Source organism: Stegostoma tigrinum, chromosome 10 (genome assembly GCF_030684315.1).
Source record: "Stegostoma tigrinum isolate sSteTig4 chromosome 10, sSteTig4.hap1, whole genome shotgun sequence".
In the NCBI taxonomy this organism is placed as follows: domain Eukaryota; kingdom Metazoa; phylum Chordata; class Chondrichthyes; order Orectolobiformes; family Stegostomatidae; genus Stegostoma; species Stegostoma tigrinum.
In genome coordinates, this window is record NC_081363.1 from 26,755,632 (window position 1) to 26,772,856 (window position 17,225).

A 17,225-nucleotide genomic window follows, 5' to 3' on the forward strand; every position below is an offset into this window, starting at 1 on the left:
AATTGATACATTAATCACCCAAATATGATTGGCCTGTGACTGCTGGTGAACTGAGTCACACATTATGTACAGAACCTGGTGATTTTATATTTAAAACAAAAGGTTTACCAGCTCTTCCAGTTTATCCAAAATGACTTTAGTTAAGGGATAGCCCTTTATTAAGTGAATACATGAATTTACAGTAAATTATGTTCCTTTGCTACATTCTGGCAAGGGAACTGAAGTGAACACAGGTTAAAGTTTTGTGCAAACAAAAAATAAGGAAATGACATTAGTAGATGGTCAAATAATCTTTATTCACAAGGCCATTTTGAAAACACACCATTTCCAAAAATGATTGGTGTGAATGTAATCTGTGTTTTTTGAATCAACCGAAATAGACATTTTGTTAGAAATAGAAAAACATTTACTGGATCTCATTTTCAGTCACAGTTAAAAACTGAAGTGCAAAAGACAAAAATATAAGCTTAAAGCATCTGGAAGGATAAAGAATGAAAACCCTTGCCATCAAAGTAGCCTTAAAAGAGCTCAGAATTCCCATTGGAAAATAATGAAAATTTCTGAAATGTGCACGCTGTGAGGGGTTACTGGAGTGATTCATGGTGATTGACTCTTAAACATTAACAAAATCCAAACAATGTCAGCCTACACAGTTGTCTGCAGGATTTGTACCATCCCAAATAACATAATTTTAAAACCACAATGAAATTTCAGGTGCAGCCAGATATTTCGTTACAGATTACAACAAATTAAGCATTCATGCTCTGAATCTTGATTTGGTGTTAACTTATCATACCCTAAAGTGACAGGTCCATTCATGTGTCAATTATTTTTAATCTATTGATTTGATTGGAAGCTTTGACAAAAGCTTGGTGGCGATTGCAAACAACAGCCAAGTAGATTGGGAAAATACAGTAGCCAACTGTTTTGGGATTGGCTCTTGTACACGAGTACAGGAACAAGAAGATTTGCAGGTATGGAATCAGAAACAGGAGACCCCACAGCCAGAATGGGAGTGAAAACAAGCGTGCTGTTACTGTCTGTGTCCAAGAAGCTCCATTGCCCAGGTCCTCAGAGTTCCGTTGAATATGCTCTAAAGCCAGTTGGTTGTAAGTTTCATTTATTTCAAATACATAATAAATGGCTGCAGCACTTGCTAGAAGATATAATCCTACTCCAATCCAACCCATTCGCTGGCGAAAGTTCATCATTCTCCATAATCTACTTTTTTCTGAAATATAAAAAAGGATGAAAGATGGATTACAATAAGTGAAAAATCTCAGTCCATCTGGAAGGGAACAACTGACTCGTGATTTGCCCTACCACCATGATTTCAGTTCTCCCTCTGAATCCCACTGGGTTCTAGATGTTAAAACAAGAAACTTATAAATGCACACAGTCAGTAACTGAAAGAAGAAGCTAAATTACTATTTCACATGCGAAGGGCCTTTCTCTCAGATTTGATCATTACAGCCTCTCTAATGATTTTTCAGCGATCATTTCTCCAGCCATCCCTCAAACAACACCTCTGTCTTATCATCTCATCTGCTTTCAAAAGGCAAAAATGTTTTTGGCCTTGATTATCTCCTTTCTACTTAGCATCTATTCTTCCCCAATTCTACAAAGTATTTAGAGGTATTTACGACTGTGAGAAATGCTCCAGGAAACTCCTGCTGAGGCATCAGTGATTTCAGACTGGGGAGAGGCCATTTAGCTTCTCTGAGTGTGGGGAGAGGTTTTCTTCATCCAACCTGTAGTCACACAAGAGCGTTCACATTGCTTTGAGACCCTTTAAATGTTCGTTGGGGTGACAAAAGGACAGATGCTACATCTCCTGCAGTTGGTTGGAAAGATGCATGGGGGTGGTGGGAGAAGACAGTGTTAAGGGTGACTGAGTAATTACCTCCATTACACCCAGGTTCAAGGTTCCCTTGCACTGAAACAGTAGGAGAAAGGAAGGTATTTGGTGGTATCAGCTAGAGGTGGAGGATGGTCCATTGAAAGTGAAGACTGGTGTGAGGAGAATCAGGATAAGGTTAACTTATTTTGGAAAGGAATGGATTGAGAGCAGAGGAATAAAACAAATGGGCAGGAAAAGAGGGCATTCAACTGCAGTGGTGTGACAATTCTTGAAGGAAAAATGCCCCAGGGTTAATTAGAGGGCGTAGATATAAGGTGAGAGGGGAAAGATTTAAAAGGGACCTGAAGGGCAACTTTTTTCACACAGAAGGTGGTGCGTATGTGGAACAGTCTGCCAGACAAAGTGGAGGAGGTGAGTAAAATTATAACATGTAGAAGACATTTGGACAGATACATGGAAAGAAAATGCTTAAAGGATAAAGGGCCAAACGCAAACAAATGGGTCTACTTCAGTTTAGGAAACCTCGTCAGCATGAACAAGATGGGCCGAAGGGTTGTTTCCACGCTGTACGACTCTATGACAGCAACCTTTTGTTTCCATGTATCATTATTAGGCAAACGGGAATATGGATAAATTGATTTTTCAAAGTTAAACCATTGTTGTGAAAAGAATAGCCAGGTCTGAGTGTGAACTATGGGGGTGCTGAATTTCTGAAGGAGTGTGCACCAGTACTTGGCTGTCCACGTAATTAGCAGTATGCCAGGCTCCAGAGCAGAGCTCCTGCAGCAGCAACTCTTCAGTACCCTGACTGAACTATTTTTACAGAAGCAGCAACACCAGCATCTCTAGTGTGACTTCCAGCTGCTGCTGAGTCTATAGGAATCAAGTATAAATTGTGAGGAATATTATGAAGAACCCATCCATACTTAACGTGTGCAGATCTTATCCCACTGTGAAGTTATTGAAATATCTAAGAGGTGAGGGGGCTGACTACCAGGAGGATGTTTCTTTTGTCAGAGAGACTAAAATTAGAAGGAAGAACTGTTTTCCTTTACAGCATAGGATTTTCTTCCCCTAGAGATAGTGGAGATTTTAAATTTATTCGAGGCAAGATTGGATAGATTTCTGACAGATAAGAGAATCTACGGTTGTAAGGGAAGACAGGAAGATGAAGATGAGACCTCAACTAAATCAGCCATGTTCCTTTTAAATGGAGCAGGATCAAAAGCTCAAATGTGCTACTCCTGCTTCTAAGTTCTTTTCCTCTGTATTCATTTCAAATATTAGTGTCTGGAATTATGGCTGAAAGAAACCACCCACATTATTCAAAATCAGCTTCCTCCAAAGCGTACTTAATTGTTTCAAAATTACCCTGATCAAACTATATATTCTTCCCCTGTGCGCAATTGTGGCTCATTTACAAAAAGCATTCTTCAGCATATCACAGTTCGATTTCTTGTCTATCTAGCCAGATCTTTTGAAGAAGATGTTCTCCACAATGCAGAGTAGAAGCAGAGTTCAGCAAACGTCTTTGCCACATTATCAAATGAATGAGTTCAATGACAACACTATATACTCACACGTATGTATTGATATAGACTGCAGTGTTCATTCCCTCCTCTTCAAACCAAGATGCTGGTCCCAAAGTGAAGTATGTGAGTATGACTATTGATGTTAGTCACCCATCAGTACTTTTTCCAACATTGCATTTTTCTCTCTCAGCCAACCAAACAAAGCCATTGTACATTAGTTAAGTACTTGATCATTTCAGAAATGTGACCGGAAGTACCTGTAGTAAACACAGTTCATCTGATACACATTTGATGCGTTCGTGGACATACATTCATCTGTTGCACCCAGGAGCAACGTAGAGGATTTGTGTTAGGCAACTCAATGATTAGCGCTATTGAATAGAAATAGCAAAAATGGGCTTCAATCCAATATAAAAACTGCCTTAAAACTTTGTTAAGAACCCACGTGATCAATTTTGCTTCGGAACGTGCTGATTTCAGCAAACGTCATAACTGGTAACAGGATGAATTATTACTACAATAACTGGGCTATCAACTCATCCATTGTCAACAAAACCAGTAAATTTCCAATCATTAAAGCAGGCCACAACTGTATTGCAACTGGCTCAATAGCATGCTGAGACACCTATAAAAAGTGGGTTTCTCAAACAGCGAATTATTTGGAAATTAACTTGTTTGTAGGAGGAGATCTTGTCCGTACATAAAGACAGAGGGCCATGCTCCATCAATCAATAAGATCATGTCTGATCTTCCGCCTTAACTTTACCTTCCTGCACTTGCTCCTTGGCCCTAAATTTGTCTAGCATTGAAAAATATATCAGTATGTCCTGAAAATGCACAGCAACAGAGCATTTACAATCTTAAAGATTCACAACCCTCTAAGTGAAGAAATTGTTCGTCATTTCAGTTCAAAATTATCGATCCCTTATTCTGTGACTATGACCAAGTTCTGAATTCCTGAGTCAGGAAACAAAGAATATTTTCTCACATCAAAATGTTGCAATTAACCCTATTCTTCTAAACATCCTCAGAGGAGTACAGCAACCAAAAAAGTCAACAGGTAACAAAATGGTAACCAGACCTTTAAAAAAAAACCAGAAGGCTGCAGGAAAACTGCAAAGTATCCAAGCAGATTCACTTTTTGATATAAACCAGGCAATACTTCCTCCAATGATTTCATATAAAGATGGCATTGTAACAAAATAACTTGTAGCTTCAGCACCAACTTAAAAACACATGGTCACTGATAAGTAAACAAGGCAACTACTTCGTTGAAGATCACAAAAGTGAATTTCTTTTGCTAAAGATCTGAAGTACGCAAAGCCAACATCTTTCCCAAGACATACTGCAAACCAATAATATTATTCAGATTTACATTTAGGTCATAAATAATGTCTTTATGGAGTTACTCATCACACCTTGCAGAAGCATTCTGAACAGTGCTCCCTTGAATGCTATTGATGTTGTATGTGCAAACATGCATGATTTCACGTTAATCTTTTGGTGGTGCAATTCAGAGACAAATGTTGGCAATTCCAATAATTTCCTTGTTCTTGCATGAAGTACACAAGCTTTTTTCATCCATATGGGCATGCAGTTGGAGGTTTCAGAAGGACAGTCTTCAAACAAAGCCCCACTGGCCCAGAAAAGCACCAAAATATTCACATGCGGTGGCAAAATTGTTAAAGAGATCAGCCCTGACCAAAGCCAGTCACAGTGAGACAGACAAACACTTACGGAGCACAATGGGTTGCCCCACGGCCATGCAAACCATTTCTTCGTCATTTTCGGGCACTTGAGGTTAAGTCACTGTTCCAATGCAGTGAAACGTGGCAGGAAGAGACCCAGACACAGCAACGGTTAATCTGCGCTGTTAATAATGTTGTCATTCACAACACGGTGGAAAAACTTCGTCGCTCTCATCTTTCAGGAGTATTGGGGCAGTCGGGGTGGGGGTGATTTCTTTTTAAACTCCCACGTGGGAGAGAAGAGAACAGTTGAAGGTTTTATGCAAAAAGTCGGCACCTCTGACAGTGCAGCATCCCTACCCAGGGCAGTCCTGTCCTGTAGACCCGGAGTCAGGACAGTGCCAACACCCGGGGCTGATGAAGAAAGACAGCTCGGCGGGCCGGCCCTCCCTCTCAGAAACTGACGGAGAGACCGAGCTGTCAACGCCGGGGCCTAGAGCCTGACCCACTCCCAGAGCGCCAGGCCGTACTCACCATGTAAAGAAAGGAAAGGCAACTACAGGACCGGCGACAGGAAGGGAAGGGGCCGCCGCGGCGCTCGATCCCCCTCCCCGCTTCAATCCATCGCTTCCTTTCTCTCTGTTTCCGCAGCCGCTGCCGGCTGACCAGTCATAAAGCGACCCACTTCCGTCTCCTCACCAACTCTATCCGGGCTGTTGCCCGGGGAACCAGGGCACAAGAGATAACCTCCACCACCAGCCTCTTGTGTGGACTCCAACGCGCCTCTAGCGCCTGGAGGACCTCACTTCCCTTCACATGCTCTGCCCACTGGTGCAATCTAATTGAGTCACAAACTCAAAGCTACCCTTGATTAAGATAATCAAATGTGAGGCTGGATGAACACAGCAGGCCAAGCAGCGTCTCAGGAGCACAAAAGCTGACGTTTCGGGCCTAGACCCTTCATCAGAGAGGGGGATGGGGAGAGGGTTCTGAAATAAACAGGGAGGGGGTGGAGGCAGACTGAAGATGGCTAGAGGAGAAGAGAGTATGGGTGGGGAGGTAGGGAGGGGATAGGTCAGTCTGGGGAGGACGGATAGGTCAAGGGGGTGGGGTGAAGTTAGTAGGTAGGAAATGGAGGTGTGGCTTGAGGTGGGAGGAGGGGATAAGTGAGAGGAAGAACAGGTTGGGACGAGCTGGGCTGGTTTTGGGATGCAGTGGGGGGAGGGGAGATGCACATTCTCCCCGTGCATCAAGCCACACCTCTATTTCCTACCTACTAACTTCACCCCACCCCCTTGACCTATCCGTCCTCCCCAGACTGACCTATCCCCTCCCTACCTCCCCACCCATACTCTCTTCTCCTCTAGCCATCTTCAGTCTGCCTCCACCCCCTCCCTGTTTATTTCAGAACCCTCTCCCCATCCCCCTCTCTGATAAAGGGTCTAGGCCCGAAACGTCAGCTTTTGTGCTCCTGAGATGCTGCTTGGCCTGCTGTGTTCATCCAGCCTCACATTTGATTATCTTGGAATTCTCCAGCATCTGCAGTTCCCATCATCTCTACCCTTGATTAAGTTTTCTACATTTTTGTGTCAGACTCATTCGGAACAGGAGTAAACAGAAATCCCGGGAGAAACTCAGCGGATCTGGTAGCATCTGTGGAGAGAGAAACAGAGTTTGATGATTCAAGTCCAATATGACTTCTTAGTTTTTCAGGGTCATACAGACTCAAATTCCTTTTTCCACAGATGCTGTCAGAACTGCTGAGTTTCTCCAGCACTTTCTGGTTTTATTTGATTTCAGGCATCCGCAATAATTTGCTTTCACAATTCTTGTTCTTCAGGTCTTACTGCCTATTGGTATTATGTTAAAAGAAATGTTTGTCCTTCAATTTTATCAACATTAATGTGTTGTCAAAATGTAAAGCTAACACTTCATTGAAAAATGAGGGAATGCTGCACTGTCAGAGGAGTTATACTTCAAATGAAATTTTAAGCCTAGGCTCACCTAACGGTGGGAGGTAATGATCCCAAGGTATTATCTCACATAGGAGCAGAAGAGTTTTCCCCGCTGACCAGGCCAACATTTATCCCTCAATCACCACAACAACTAAATTATCTGTTTACTAACTACCTCATTGCTGTTTGTGGCAGCTTGCCATATGCAAATTGACTGCAGTGTTTCCTAAAATAATGACTAAAATTCAAAAATACTTAACTCACTTTGAAGTCCCTTGAAATATGATTGTGAAGTGTGTCATAAAAATGCAAATAATACAACCTAACTATCAGAAGAGAAAGGTCCTTTACTTCCCAGCATAAGATGCTATTACTTGTAATAGCATTGTATCCTTTGATGATAATGGAGCTTTCATCATCTACTTTAATACTATCAACCAGCTCTTTGGTGAAGACAAGAAACGATCATACTCCTGTAAGAAGACAGAAGTCTATTTATTCTAACTTGATGTTTCAGTGCATTAACAGTATTTCTTTTTGATATAAGTTACGAAAAGACAACTTATCATGAGTTCAGAGTACCATAACATATTTAGGAATCTATCTCGTGAGAAGCATGATCAAGCATAGTCAAAAAGTCATAGGTTCGATCCCCAGTTTGTGTTGAGTTATCTGAACTCATCCAAGCCAGCAACAAGATTTTCTGCTTCTTCAGGCTAAGAAGGAAAAAAATTCTTCCAGGTAACTTTTTTGCTCATTATTGGGAATGTCACCACCAGCAAATTTCTTCCCAAGGCACACACCATCCTGTCTTAGAAGAAGAAAAATCACTGATCCTTCACTATTGTGAGGTCCAATTCTAGAACTCCCTTCCTAACAGCACTGTGCCTATCTCTACATCTCAATGATAGCATCAGTTCAAAAAGACAGTTCACTATTATCGTCCCCAACACAATTAAGGAAGCACCAGCTAGCGGTGCCCAAATCCCATGAATGAATATAAAAACAAATCAGTGACAACTTCTACTAGTGCATATGCACGCACATTAGTTGACATTCTGTACAATCTGGACAGTGGAGTGCCTTCTGATGAAATAGATATTTCTGTGAATTTTAATACAAGTAGCTGGAGATATACTCATTGTAATTCAATTAAGGCTGACTTAGCCTCCTTCTTACATACTGACACAAAATCACTTCTTTCTACTTGGTTGGTGCATCACCCATGAGCAGTCAATTGAAATATATAAACTCATTTTTTCAAAGGCTTGCAGATAAGTACTTGCCGCAGCCAAAAAAACAAAACAGAGAGGCATCTAGAGTTCTTCAAGCTGTGCTGAGAATCGGTTCGCCTCTGGGCCACCAGACTGGATGCAAAAATTGTTGTCACTGTCTCTGGGAGAAAATTATATGCTGCCTGTTGTTAGTTTTGTGCATGTGGCTGTCAGATGAGAACACAGTTATTTTAGCTGTAATTTGTTCCCCACCCACGCATTCCATATACAGTCGGTTCTGCTATAACATGGTAGTTACGTTCCTGTGCTATAGAAATAATGGGCCTATAGGAAAAGTGGGGTTCAGGGCAGACCACCAAAAATGTCACTCAAAAATCAATCAAAAGCCTAACACAAGGGATAGCACAGTTTGAATCAATGTTTAATTCATATCTAATAATGAAACAAAAGTAAATTTAACATCTTACCTTGAAAAAATATCAAGATGACTTGATGGGGAAGGAGGTTTTGAGGTTGCTCTGTTCTTAATGCAGGGGCTGAGGGTTATCGTCATGATCATCATCATCACCTTTAGGTGCAACTGTGCTTGCAGGGTTAGGGCGAAAAATAAACAATCCAGAAGTGGATGGTTGTGGTTCATTGTCTTCAGACTGTTTCCTGGGGTTTGGCTTAAAAAAGACATCCAGTTTTTTCTGCATTTCCCTTTTTCTTTGTTCATGAAGAAGCAGCTCATAGGGTGTCAATGAAGATCTTACTTCACAAATTGCTATTCTGCTGCATTGTATATTGTGATCGTTGTCCTCTAATCACTGTACATGCTTCTCAAATTCCCTCAGGATAGAAGATAAACCAGAAGTAGAAAGATCTCGTGGTGCTGCATCCTGGATTTCATCTTCTTCATCTCTAGCTTCCAACGTCATACAATCCTTTGCCAACTTAACACCTGGAGCATGTGCTTCATTCTTAGAAACATAGGTTATTGATGGCATTCATTTCCAGTATAAATCTGTTTCATCCAAATTGAAAATTTGATCTAAGTTGTAGCCTTCTTTGCCAATTAATTCTTTTACTGTGGGAGGGAATACCATTACTTGTTCCTCATCTGCACTGGCAACTTCACCATATAACTTTACATTATGAAAAGCATAGCAGTTCTTAAAACCAGCAAACCAGTCACTGCTAGCACTAAAGGCAGGCACATCTGCAGGATTTTCAGCTTTTTTTGGTAGATCTTCATAAATTAATATGGCTTTCTCTTTTATGCTTAGAAAGGGAGATCCAGATTGTGTTTTCACTTGGCCTTGTATCCACACACTTAGAGGTTGTTCTATTTCCTCAAATTCCTTTGGCCATGATCTCTCAGATTTACTAGCACTCAGACTTGTTCCAGCAATATAGCTTCCTTTAACTTTTTCTGCATTGTCTCCAATGGTATGTAAGGTAGACTCTTTTATTCCTGTTAGGCAAACCATTTCGTATGTTCTTTCATTATGATCAAAATGTTTCGTCACATCTAACATCTCTTCCAGTATTATAGCCTTTCATTTATGTTCAACATCTGCAATTTTATCACCACAGTGCTTCTTGCTAACATTGTTGACAGTCTGTCCTTACATTTCTGTGGGTAACACGGCAGAATTTGCAGACAAAGAATGAAAATCATGGAGTACTGTACCTCTCACAGAAAGCACTTCACAACAAAGCCTGTGAAACGATTATGTGATGTCAACACATACTTCTCCACGTACCGGTGAAATCGTGTTATAGCCAACACAAGTTCGCATTTTAGAAATTATGAAATCACATTGTAATGAATTCATGTTGACAGAACACACGTTATAGCAGAACCGACTGTAGCTTTCTGGCACTTTAGGTTCATGCATGATGGATGGGTACAGACTGTACTTCTGTTGGTGCATGCAAAGTCACACACCAGCAGGAATCAGCACTTTCGGGACAGGAAAAGGAGTCAGCTGAGCCGTCAGCAAACATACTTAGAAAGTCACTGTGCCTTGGCATTGTGTCACTTCAATGGTGCTTAGTGCTACATCATACTAACACTTGCCTCATAAAATTTGAACATCAACATTCCATGGTGCTTCACAGAAACTTTGCAGTTGTAGGAGAGGTGGCCACAAGCCCTGTGGAAAAGATAGGTTTTCAGGAAGCTATTAAAGGTGGAGATTGTGTTAGGAGGAGTGTTTAGACAATTAGACTGTGATGGCTGGATATGACTTCTGCTGCCATTTTTGGAAAAGCATTCAAAGACGGTATGCATTGAAGAAAGAAAGGTGGAAAATTCATGAGCTGTTGCTTATAGCTGAACATGGTTTCAGAGGAAGGATGAAATGAGTCACTGAAGAGGTTTGTGTTGCAGGATTAAGATTTTAATCTGAGGAAACAGAAAACTATGGAATCCAATTAGGATAGGGCTAGCTGCACTCAGACATTGAATGGCATGCCACTTGCGTTACTAGACTGGATAAACCAGAAAGTGTGGGTTGATATCCCACACGGCAATTTAAGGATTTATCAATCAAATCGCCCAGGAAGCAGTTGCATTGTTGTCCAAACAACAGAGCAAGCAGTCTACTGTTCGTGATAATAAAATGTGAGTCTGGATGAACACAGCAGGCCAAGGAGCATCTCAGGAGCACAAAAGCTGACGTTTAGGCCCGAAACGTCAGCTTTTGTGCTCCTGAGATGCTGCTTGGCCTGCTGTGTTCATCCAGCCTCACATTTTATTATCTTGGATTCTCCAGCATCTGCAGTTCCCATTATCTCAGTCTACTGTTCGTACCCGATCTGGCCTATAGGTGACTCTAGTCGCATTCTGATAAGGATGAATGTTAATTGTCCTGTGAAATAACTAAATGAGCCCAGCAGTTGTATCAACGTTTCTCAAGCCAAGGAGGAACGGGCAACAGGTATAAAGCTAGGGAGAATAGGCAAGGAGCGTATTCAACTTGCGGATCTGGAGGCAGCAAAGGCATGACTAATAATTTCACTTCATAAAGACTGAGTCATTGGCAGAGTCAGCGTGACTGGGAATGTCTTGGATGTCAGAATCGTAACAGATCTTAGCTATTACCAGAATTACTAGTTAAAAAAGAAAGCTCAACAAAAGAAACAGAAGGTTAGGAAGTTGAACTGAATAATCTTTACAAACGCTCGTTTTTCAATAGAACTGAAAGTGACGCCCGCTATTGAAAATGATTGTAATGACACTTAATCAAAAATCATAAATGCTCTTTAATAGCAGACTGGAGTTTTGAATATCACCCAATTGTTTCCTGGCATACTTTTACAGGTGATGCTAGCCCAGCAGTTCATGGCTGAATCATTAAACTATGTCCTTTCACCACGTCTGTGCCAGTCTGTCATTCATCAACACACATAGAGCCCAGAACATTGATCAGTCAACCACCGAGTGAGAAACCCATTTTTGAACAGAATTTTTCGATAATTTAAAATAATGTGTATAATTTATGGCACATAATTACCCAAAAGACCTGCCGCTGGTCATTTGACAAACGCCAACTCCTCCATTCTATTGAAATATACAGCAAAGTTGCTGACTCTAAAACACAAACTCCAGGAAATTATGTTTCTAGCTTAATGTGAAATGGGTGGTTTGGGCAGTGTGATGCGCTGTTCACTTCTACAATATATTGTATGCAATCCGGGAGTAGGCTACTCTGTATTCACCAAACAAAATCCTTCAAATTTTCGTTAAAAGAAGCATCTAACTCAAAGGCAGACCCCCACCCCCGGGAACCCTGTAAGGAGAAGGTCACTACGACTTGATCAGTAAGAGCGAGTGCTCCTCACAAACGTCCCCCACCGCCCATTCCAGGTTAATGTAATATCAAAGAGAATCCGTAGTCTTCTACAGAAAATTCTAACTCGAAACGTAGCACTGGATAAATGTTAACCCCGGGGCAAGAAAAATATAAGTTCCAGGAATAATTTAGTCGTCACCGGTTAGCTTGAAGGAACGCAGATCAACAGAAATACTTGCATCTGTGTAGCGCCTTACATGGTTTCGTGAGGTCGCAAAGCGCTTTACAGCCTTTGTTTTTGTTAGAAGGGCGGTCGCTATTGCAATGTACAAATCGGTTCAGTGGTGAGCGGTTGGAGGATTTGCATTGCACACAGGCAAGCCAGTTGTCAAACTTTCTCCTTGACTGTGTCCGGGGTGCTGAACGAAAACAGAAAATGTAACGGACAGTCGTTGGTTTGATTGCGCTGTTGTGCCTTTGCGTCTCCTCCGAAGTACAGCCCACTGTTTCGCTGCTGTTACAGACTCGGGGGCGTTTTCATCTTTCGCCGCGGTTATTGCAGGGAAAGGAAGTCTCAATTTAAACAGCGTAAGTATTTTACATTGTTGAAAATCAAATGGATACATTTTATGATCGTAACTTTCATACTCTAAACCGGTATTGAAAAGTGACGTTATTTAGTTCTCACGTTTAAGAACTTGATTATATCATTCTCAGGTAATGTATTTTCATCTTTGATGCCTGTTCACTCATTTTTCACCCTGTATGTGTGAGTAGATGTTTTGGGAAATATACACTTGTACTTAAATGTATATTGTCTCATGTCAACTATGGGTAAGGACTAATCGTTTTCTCAGCGCGGATTATGTACTTCCAGATGATTCCTACGTTGGGAATGGTTTCGTTTTAGTTTATTTTATTTTGCCAGCCGAATAAGATAGAAGTGCTTGCATTTATATAGCACCTTACGCGACCTCCGGGTGTCTCAAACCTTGTTGCAACTGTTGAAGTACTATGTAATGTTACTATGTTATTGCAGTAATGTTGGAAACTTTACAATGTGATAATGACCACATAATGACTATACTATTGTACAGATCTGAACTGCATTTGTGACTGGATATATAGAAAGATTTTTTCACGGATGTGTTTCACTGATGACATGTGAGGGTACATATAAAGGCAGGAACAAAAATTGAAGTTGCTGGAAAAGCTCGGCGGGTCTGACAACATCTATGAAGAAAAAAAAGTGTTAACTCTTCGGGGTCCGGTGACCCTTCCTCAGAATCGCACTAAGGGCATTGCTGGAGACGTTGTATTTTGGGTGTGACGTTCAACGAAGCCTTGCTGGCTATCTGTGGTGTGCAAAAAGTTTTAATGGCACTCTTAGGGGTGTCTTGGTCAATGTTTGTCGCTCAAACACCACTAAAACAGATCATATGCTCATTATCACATCGTTGTTTGTTGGGAATTGCTGTGTGCAACTTGTTGTTTTCTTTTCTATTTTCTTTTATCCAGATGTTATTTTATTTCAAAAATACACTTTATTCGTAAAAATAAGTCATTATAGCAGAAGGACAAAACAAGCAAACATTGGGGTTTGACTCTATCCAAACAAACCAAAGCCATTTGTTTGAACCAGACCGTATTTACATGCATTTGAGTCAGCAGGAGGGTCTGATAACTGAACAGACCCCCACTTAACTTCAGCGGCAAGACCTCAGATGATGGTCTTTCCCCACTGTGTCTCGGCAGCAGCTACCTCAAGCTTTAGTGCGTTCCTCAGCATATACTCCTGAATTTTGCACTGTGCCAGTCTGCAACACTCACTCAAGGTCAACTCCTTGTTCTGGAAGACCAACAAGTTTTGGGCAGACCAAAGAGCATCATTCACCAAGTTGATGGTTCTCCAGGTGCAGTTGATGTTTGTTTTGGTGTGCAACCCAGGGAACTTATCCAGAAGTATTATCACAGGCTATGGAATGGCTACCTGCCCAGCACTGGTGTTGCTCTGTTTCCTATGTTACAGGAACGACCATACCTAGGTGCACTTCATTGGATCTAAAACATTTTGCCCTGTGTAAATGTAAATCATTTTTTCTCATTTTAGTCAAACCGATCAACCCCAAAACCCAAGAATAGAAAACAAAATTTATAGTTGATACCGTAAATCAGATTTCTTGCCAATACCTGTCTAATGTTCTGTTAACATTACTGATGCAAATCGGTCTTCCAGAGCCACTCATTCAATCTTCAACATCTTTTAGGATCGTAGAATAGAGGTGCTCAGCAGTATAGAAAGAGATCATTTGGCCCATCATTCCTGTGCTGGCTCTTTGAAAAAGCACCTTGGTTTAGCTTAGCTTTCTTGGTTTTCATCTGCAAGTTCCATATACTCAAGTACCTGTCCATCCCTTTAGTAAAATTACTTATGGAACCAACTTTGCACTGAAATTTCAGGTACAGCATTCCCAGTCCACCAACTCACCGGGTGAAAAAGGCTGCAATTTCTTTCTAGGTCATACACCGATGATTATAAGTTCATGACCACTGGTTGTTAACTGACATACCAGCAGAAAGGGTTTTTCCTCTATCTGCTCTGACAAAATCAATATTTCTTCTATTCATTTGTGGGACTTGGGTGACGCTGGCTGAGCCAGCGTTTCTTGCCCATCCCTAGTTGCCCTTGAGAAGGTGGTGGTGAGTTGCATTCTTGAACTGCTACAGCCTTCCTGCTGTGGGTTGACCCACAATGCCCTTAGGGAGGGAATTCCAGGATTTTGATGCAGTGACAGTAAAGGAATGGCAATATATTTTCAAGTTAGCGGTCAGTGGCTTGGAGGGGAACTTGGAGGTGGTGGTGTTCCCTTATGTCTGCTGCTCTTGTCCTTCTAGATGGAAGTGGTTTTGGGTTTGGAAGGTGCTGTCTGAGGATCTTTATGAATTTCTGCAGTGTATCTTGTAGATAGTACACACTGCTGCTACTGAATATCAGTGGTGGAGGGAGTGGATTCCTGTGGATGTAGTGCCAGTTGAGCTGGCTGCTTTGTACTGGATGGTGTCAAGCTTCTTGAGTGTTGTTGGGCTGCACCCATCAGGCAGGTGGGAAGTATTCCATCACACTCTTGGCTTGTGCCTTGTAGATGGTGGACAGGCTTTGAGGTATCAGGGAGGTGAGTTACTTGTTGCAGAATTCCTAGTTTCTGACCTGCTCTTGTAGCCACTGTGTTAATGTAGTGAGTCCCAGTTGAATTTCTGGTCAATGATAACCATCAGGATGTTGATAGTGGGGGATTCAGTGAAGGTAACACTGTTGAATGTAAAATGATGGTGGTTAGATTGTCTCTTATTGGTGATGGTCATAGCCTGGCATTTGTGTGGCATGAATGTCACTTGCCACTTGTCAGTCCAAGCCTGGGTATTGTCCAGATTCTTTTAGACATCTCTAGGTCACCGCTTAATCTTTTCAGTTTTAAGGAGTACAGCCCTAACTTTTCAAACGTGAAGTCCTTCCCCCCGCTAACATCTTGCTATGTATCTTCTGTATTCTTTCAAAGGCTTTTGCCTGAGGCCATAATAAAATTCCTCAGTGGTATCACATGAAAGGTCTTAAGTGCAGATATACACATTTTCTGCACTACCTTGATCAACCTTCTTTGATACCTCATCAAAATATTCAAGCAAGTTAATAAGACTAATTGATGTTAGCTGTCCTTAATTAATCCATGCTTTCCCAATTAAAAGTTTATTTTATCCTTGTTAATAGTTTCCATTAGCATCCCAACATTGTTGGTAGGCACACTTGTTATTAGTTTCCTAGTCACTATATTTCTTTTGGTATTACGGTACTAGCAGCTGTCTGGTCCTTCAGCACTATGAATTGAAGGATTGTGATCAAAGCATCTTTTATTTCTAACTTTGCGTCCTTCAGCAACCTAGATTGCATTCCATCTGGACCTGGTTATTTTTCAACCTTCTGTAATACAAATCTTTTCAGTGTATTTTGTTTATTTGTTATATCCTGTTCATAACTTCTCTTTTCTCCTTTAGTGTGATTGTCACATCATCCACTTTGTTTGTGAAAATACAAAGTATTCATTTAGCATTTCAGCTCTGTCTCCTGCCTTCGCTTGGGTCCTTATGAGGCCCAACTTTTCCCCAACTAATGAGTTATGGTTTATAAAGATCATGGGACTCACTCATTGTTGCCCACAAACTTTTTTTCACAATATTTCTTTGTCTCATGTTTAACATTTTCAATTTGCTATTATACTTTTTATAATCTTCCTGATTATTAACTGAATCTGCTCCTGCCCTTTATCATAGGCTTTCTTTTCTCTTTTATTTTGACTTTTCATCCTTTGCAATTAGAGTGCTTTAGCTTTGGAACATCTACCTTTTCCCTTCAAAGGTATAAACTTAGTTTCACCCTGAATTATTCTTTGCAGAATGCCTTCTATTACTCTATTCCTGTTTATCTGGCAATTATCTTTTTTAATGTACATGAGCTAGGCCTCTTGTTCCTCCTTGTGTATCTTAATACTCATTCTGTTTTCCTCTTTGAGAATAGTGGTACAGATTAGCATGCTGATCCACATCATGTTGATCGACATCATGAATGTTATTTCAATGGACTGCAGGTCCTTATAAGACTAAACAAAAAAAAATGTGAATGCTGAAAGTCAGAAACAAAAACAAATTACAAGAAAAACTCAGCACGTCTGGCAGCATCTCTGGAGAGCAAGCAGAGTTAACATTTCGGTCCAGTGACCTTACATCAGGACCGTTGATCAGGGCAGGATTAATACAATTAAACATAGGGGCTAGGGGTAGTGTTGTAGGACAGAAAGACCTAAGGGTTCAGGTGAAGTTTGAAGTTTGTATCGCATTTTGATTGGATGGTCAAGAAGTGTTTAGCATACTTGCATTCATTGCCTAGACGTTTAAGTATAGGAGTTGGGACATTATGTTGAGGTTGTACAGGACATTGGTGAGGCCTCTTTTGGAGTACCGTGTCCAGTTCTGGTAACCTTGTTATAGGAAGTGTATTATTAAGCTGGAGAGGATTCAGGAAAGATTTACCAGGATGTTGTCAGGAACGATGGTTTGAGGGATAAGGACAGACTGGATAGGCTGGGACCTTTTCACTGGAATGTAGGAAATTGAGGGGTG

The 17,225-nt window shown here is 41.1% G+C and overlaps 2 protein-coding genes across 3 annotated transcripts in view; one reads left to right on the plus strand and one right to left on the minus strand.

Moving 5' to 3' along the window:
• Positions 1-275: 275 nt before the first annotated feature.
• Positions 276-5,796, minus strand: tmem251 (transmembrane protein 251). 2 transcript variants are annotated; one of them, XM_048538118.2, is made up of 2 exons: positions 5,616-5,796; positions 276-1,231 (listed from the first exon to the last, which is right to left on the minus strand). In XM_048538118.2, the coding sequence occupies exon 2, from the start codon at positions 1,209-1,211 to the stop codon at positions 816-818; it is 396 nt and encodes a 131-aa protein (XP_048394075.1). In that variant the 5' UTR covers positions 1,212-1,231; positions 5,616-5,796; the 3' UTR covers positions 276-815. The 2 variants fall into 2 exon arrangements, with proteins under 2 accessions (XP_048394075.1, XP_048394074.1); XM_048538117.2 differs by lacking the exon at positions 5,616-5,796 and adding an exon at positions 5,131-5,498.
• Positions 5,797-12,529: 6,733 nt separating this feature from the next.
• Positions 12,530-17,225, plus strand: part of itpk1a (inositol-tetrakisphosphate 1-kinase a) — a 222,824-nt gene continuing 218,128 nt past the window's right edge. The window contains exon 1 of the mRNA XM_048537571.2: positions 12,530-12,641. The gene's annotated coding sequence lies outside the window, so the exon portion shown is untranslated. The remainder of the gene's footprint in view (positions 12,642-17,225) is intronic.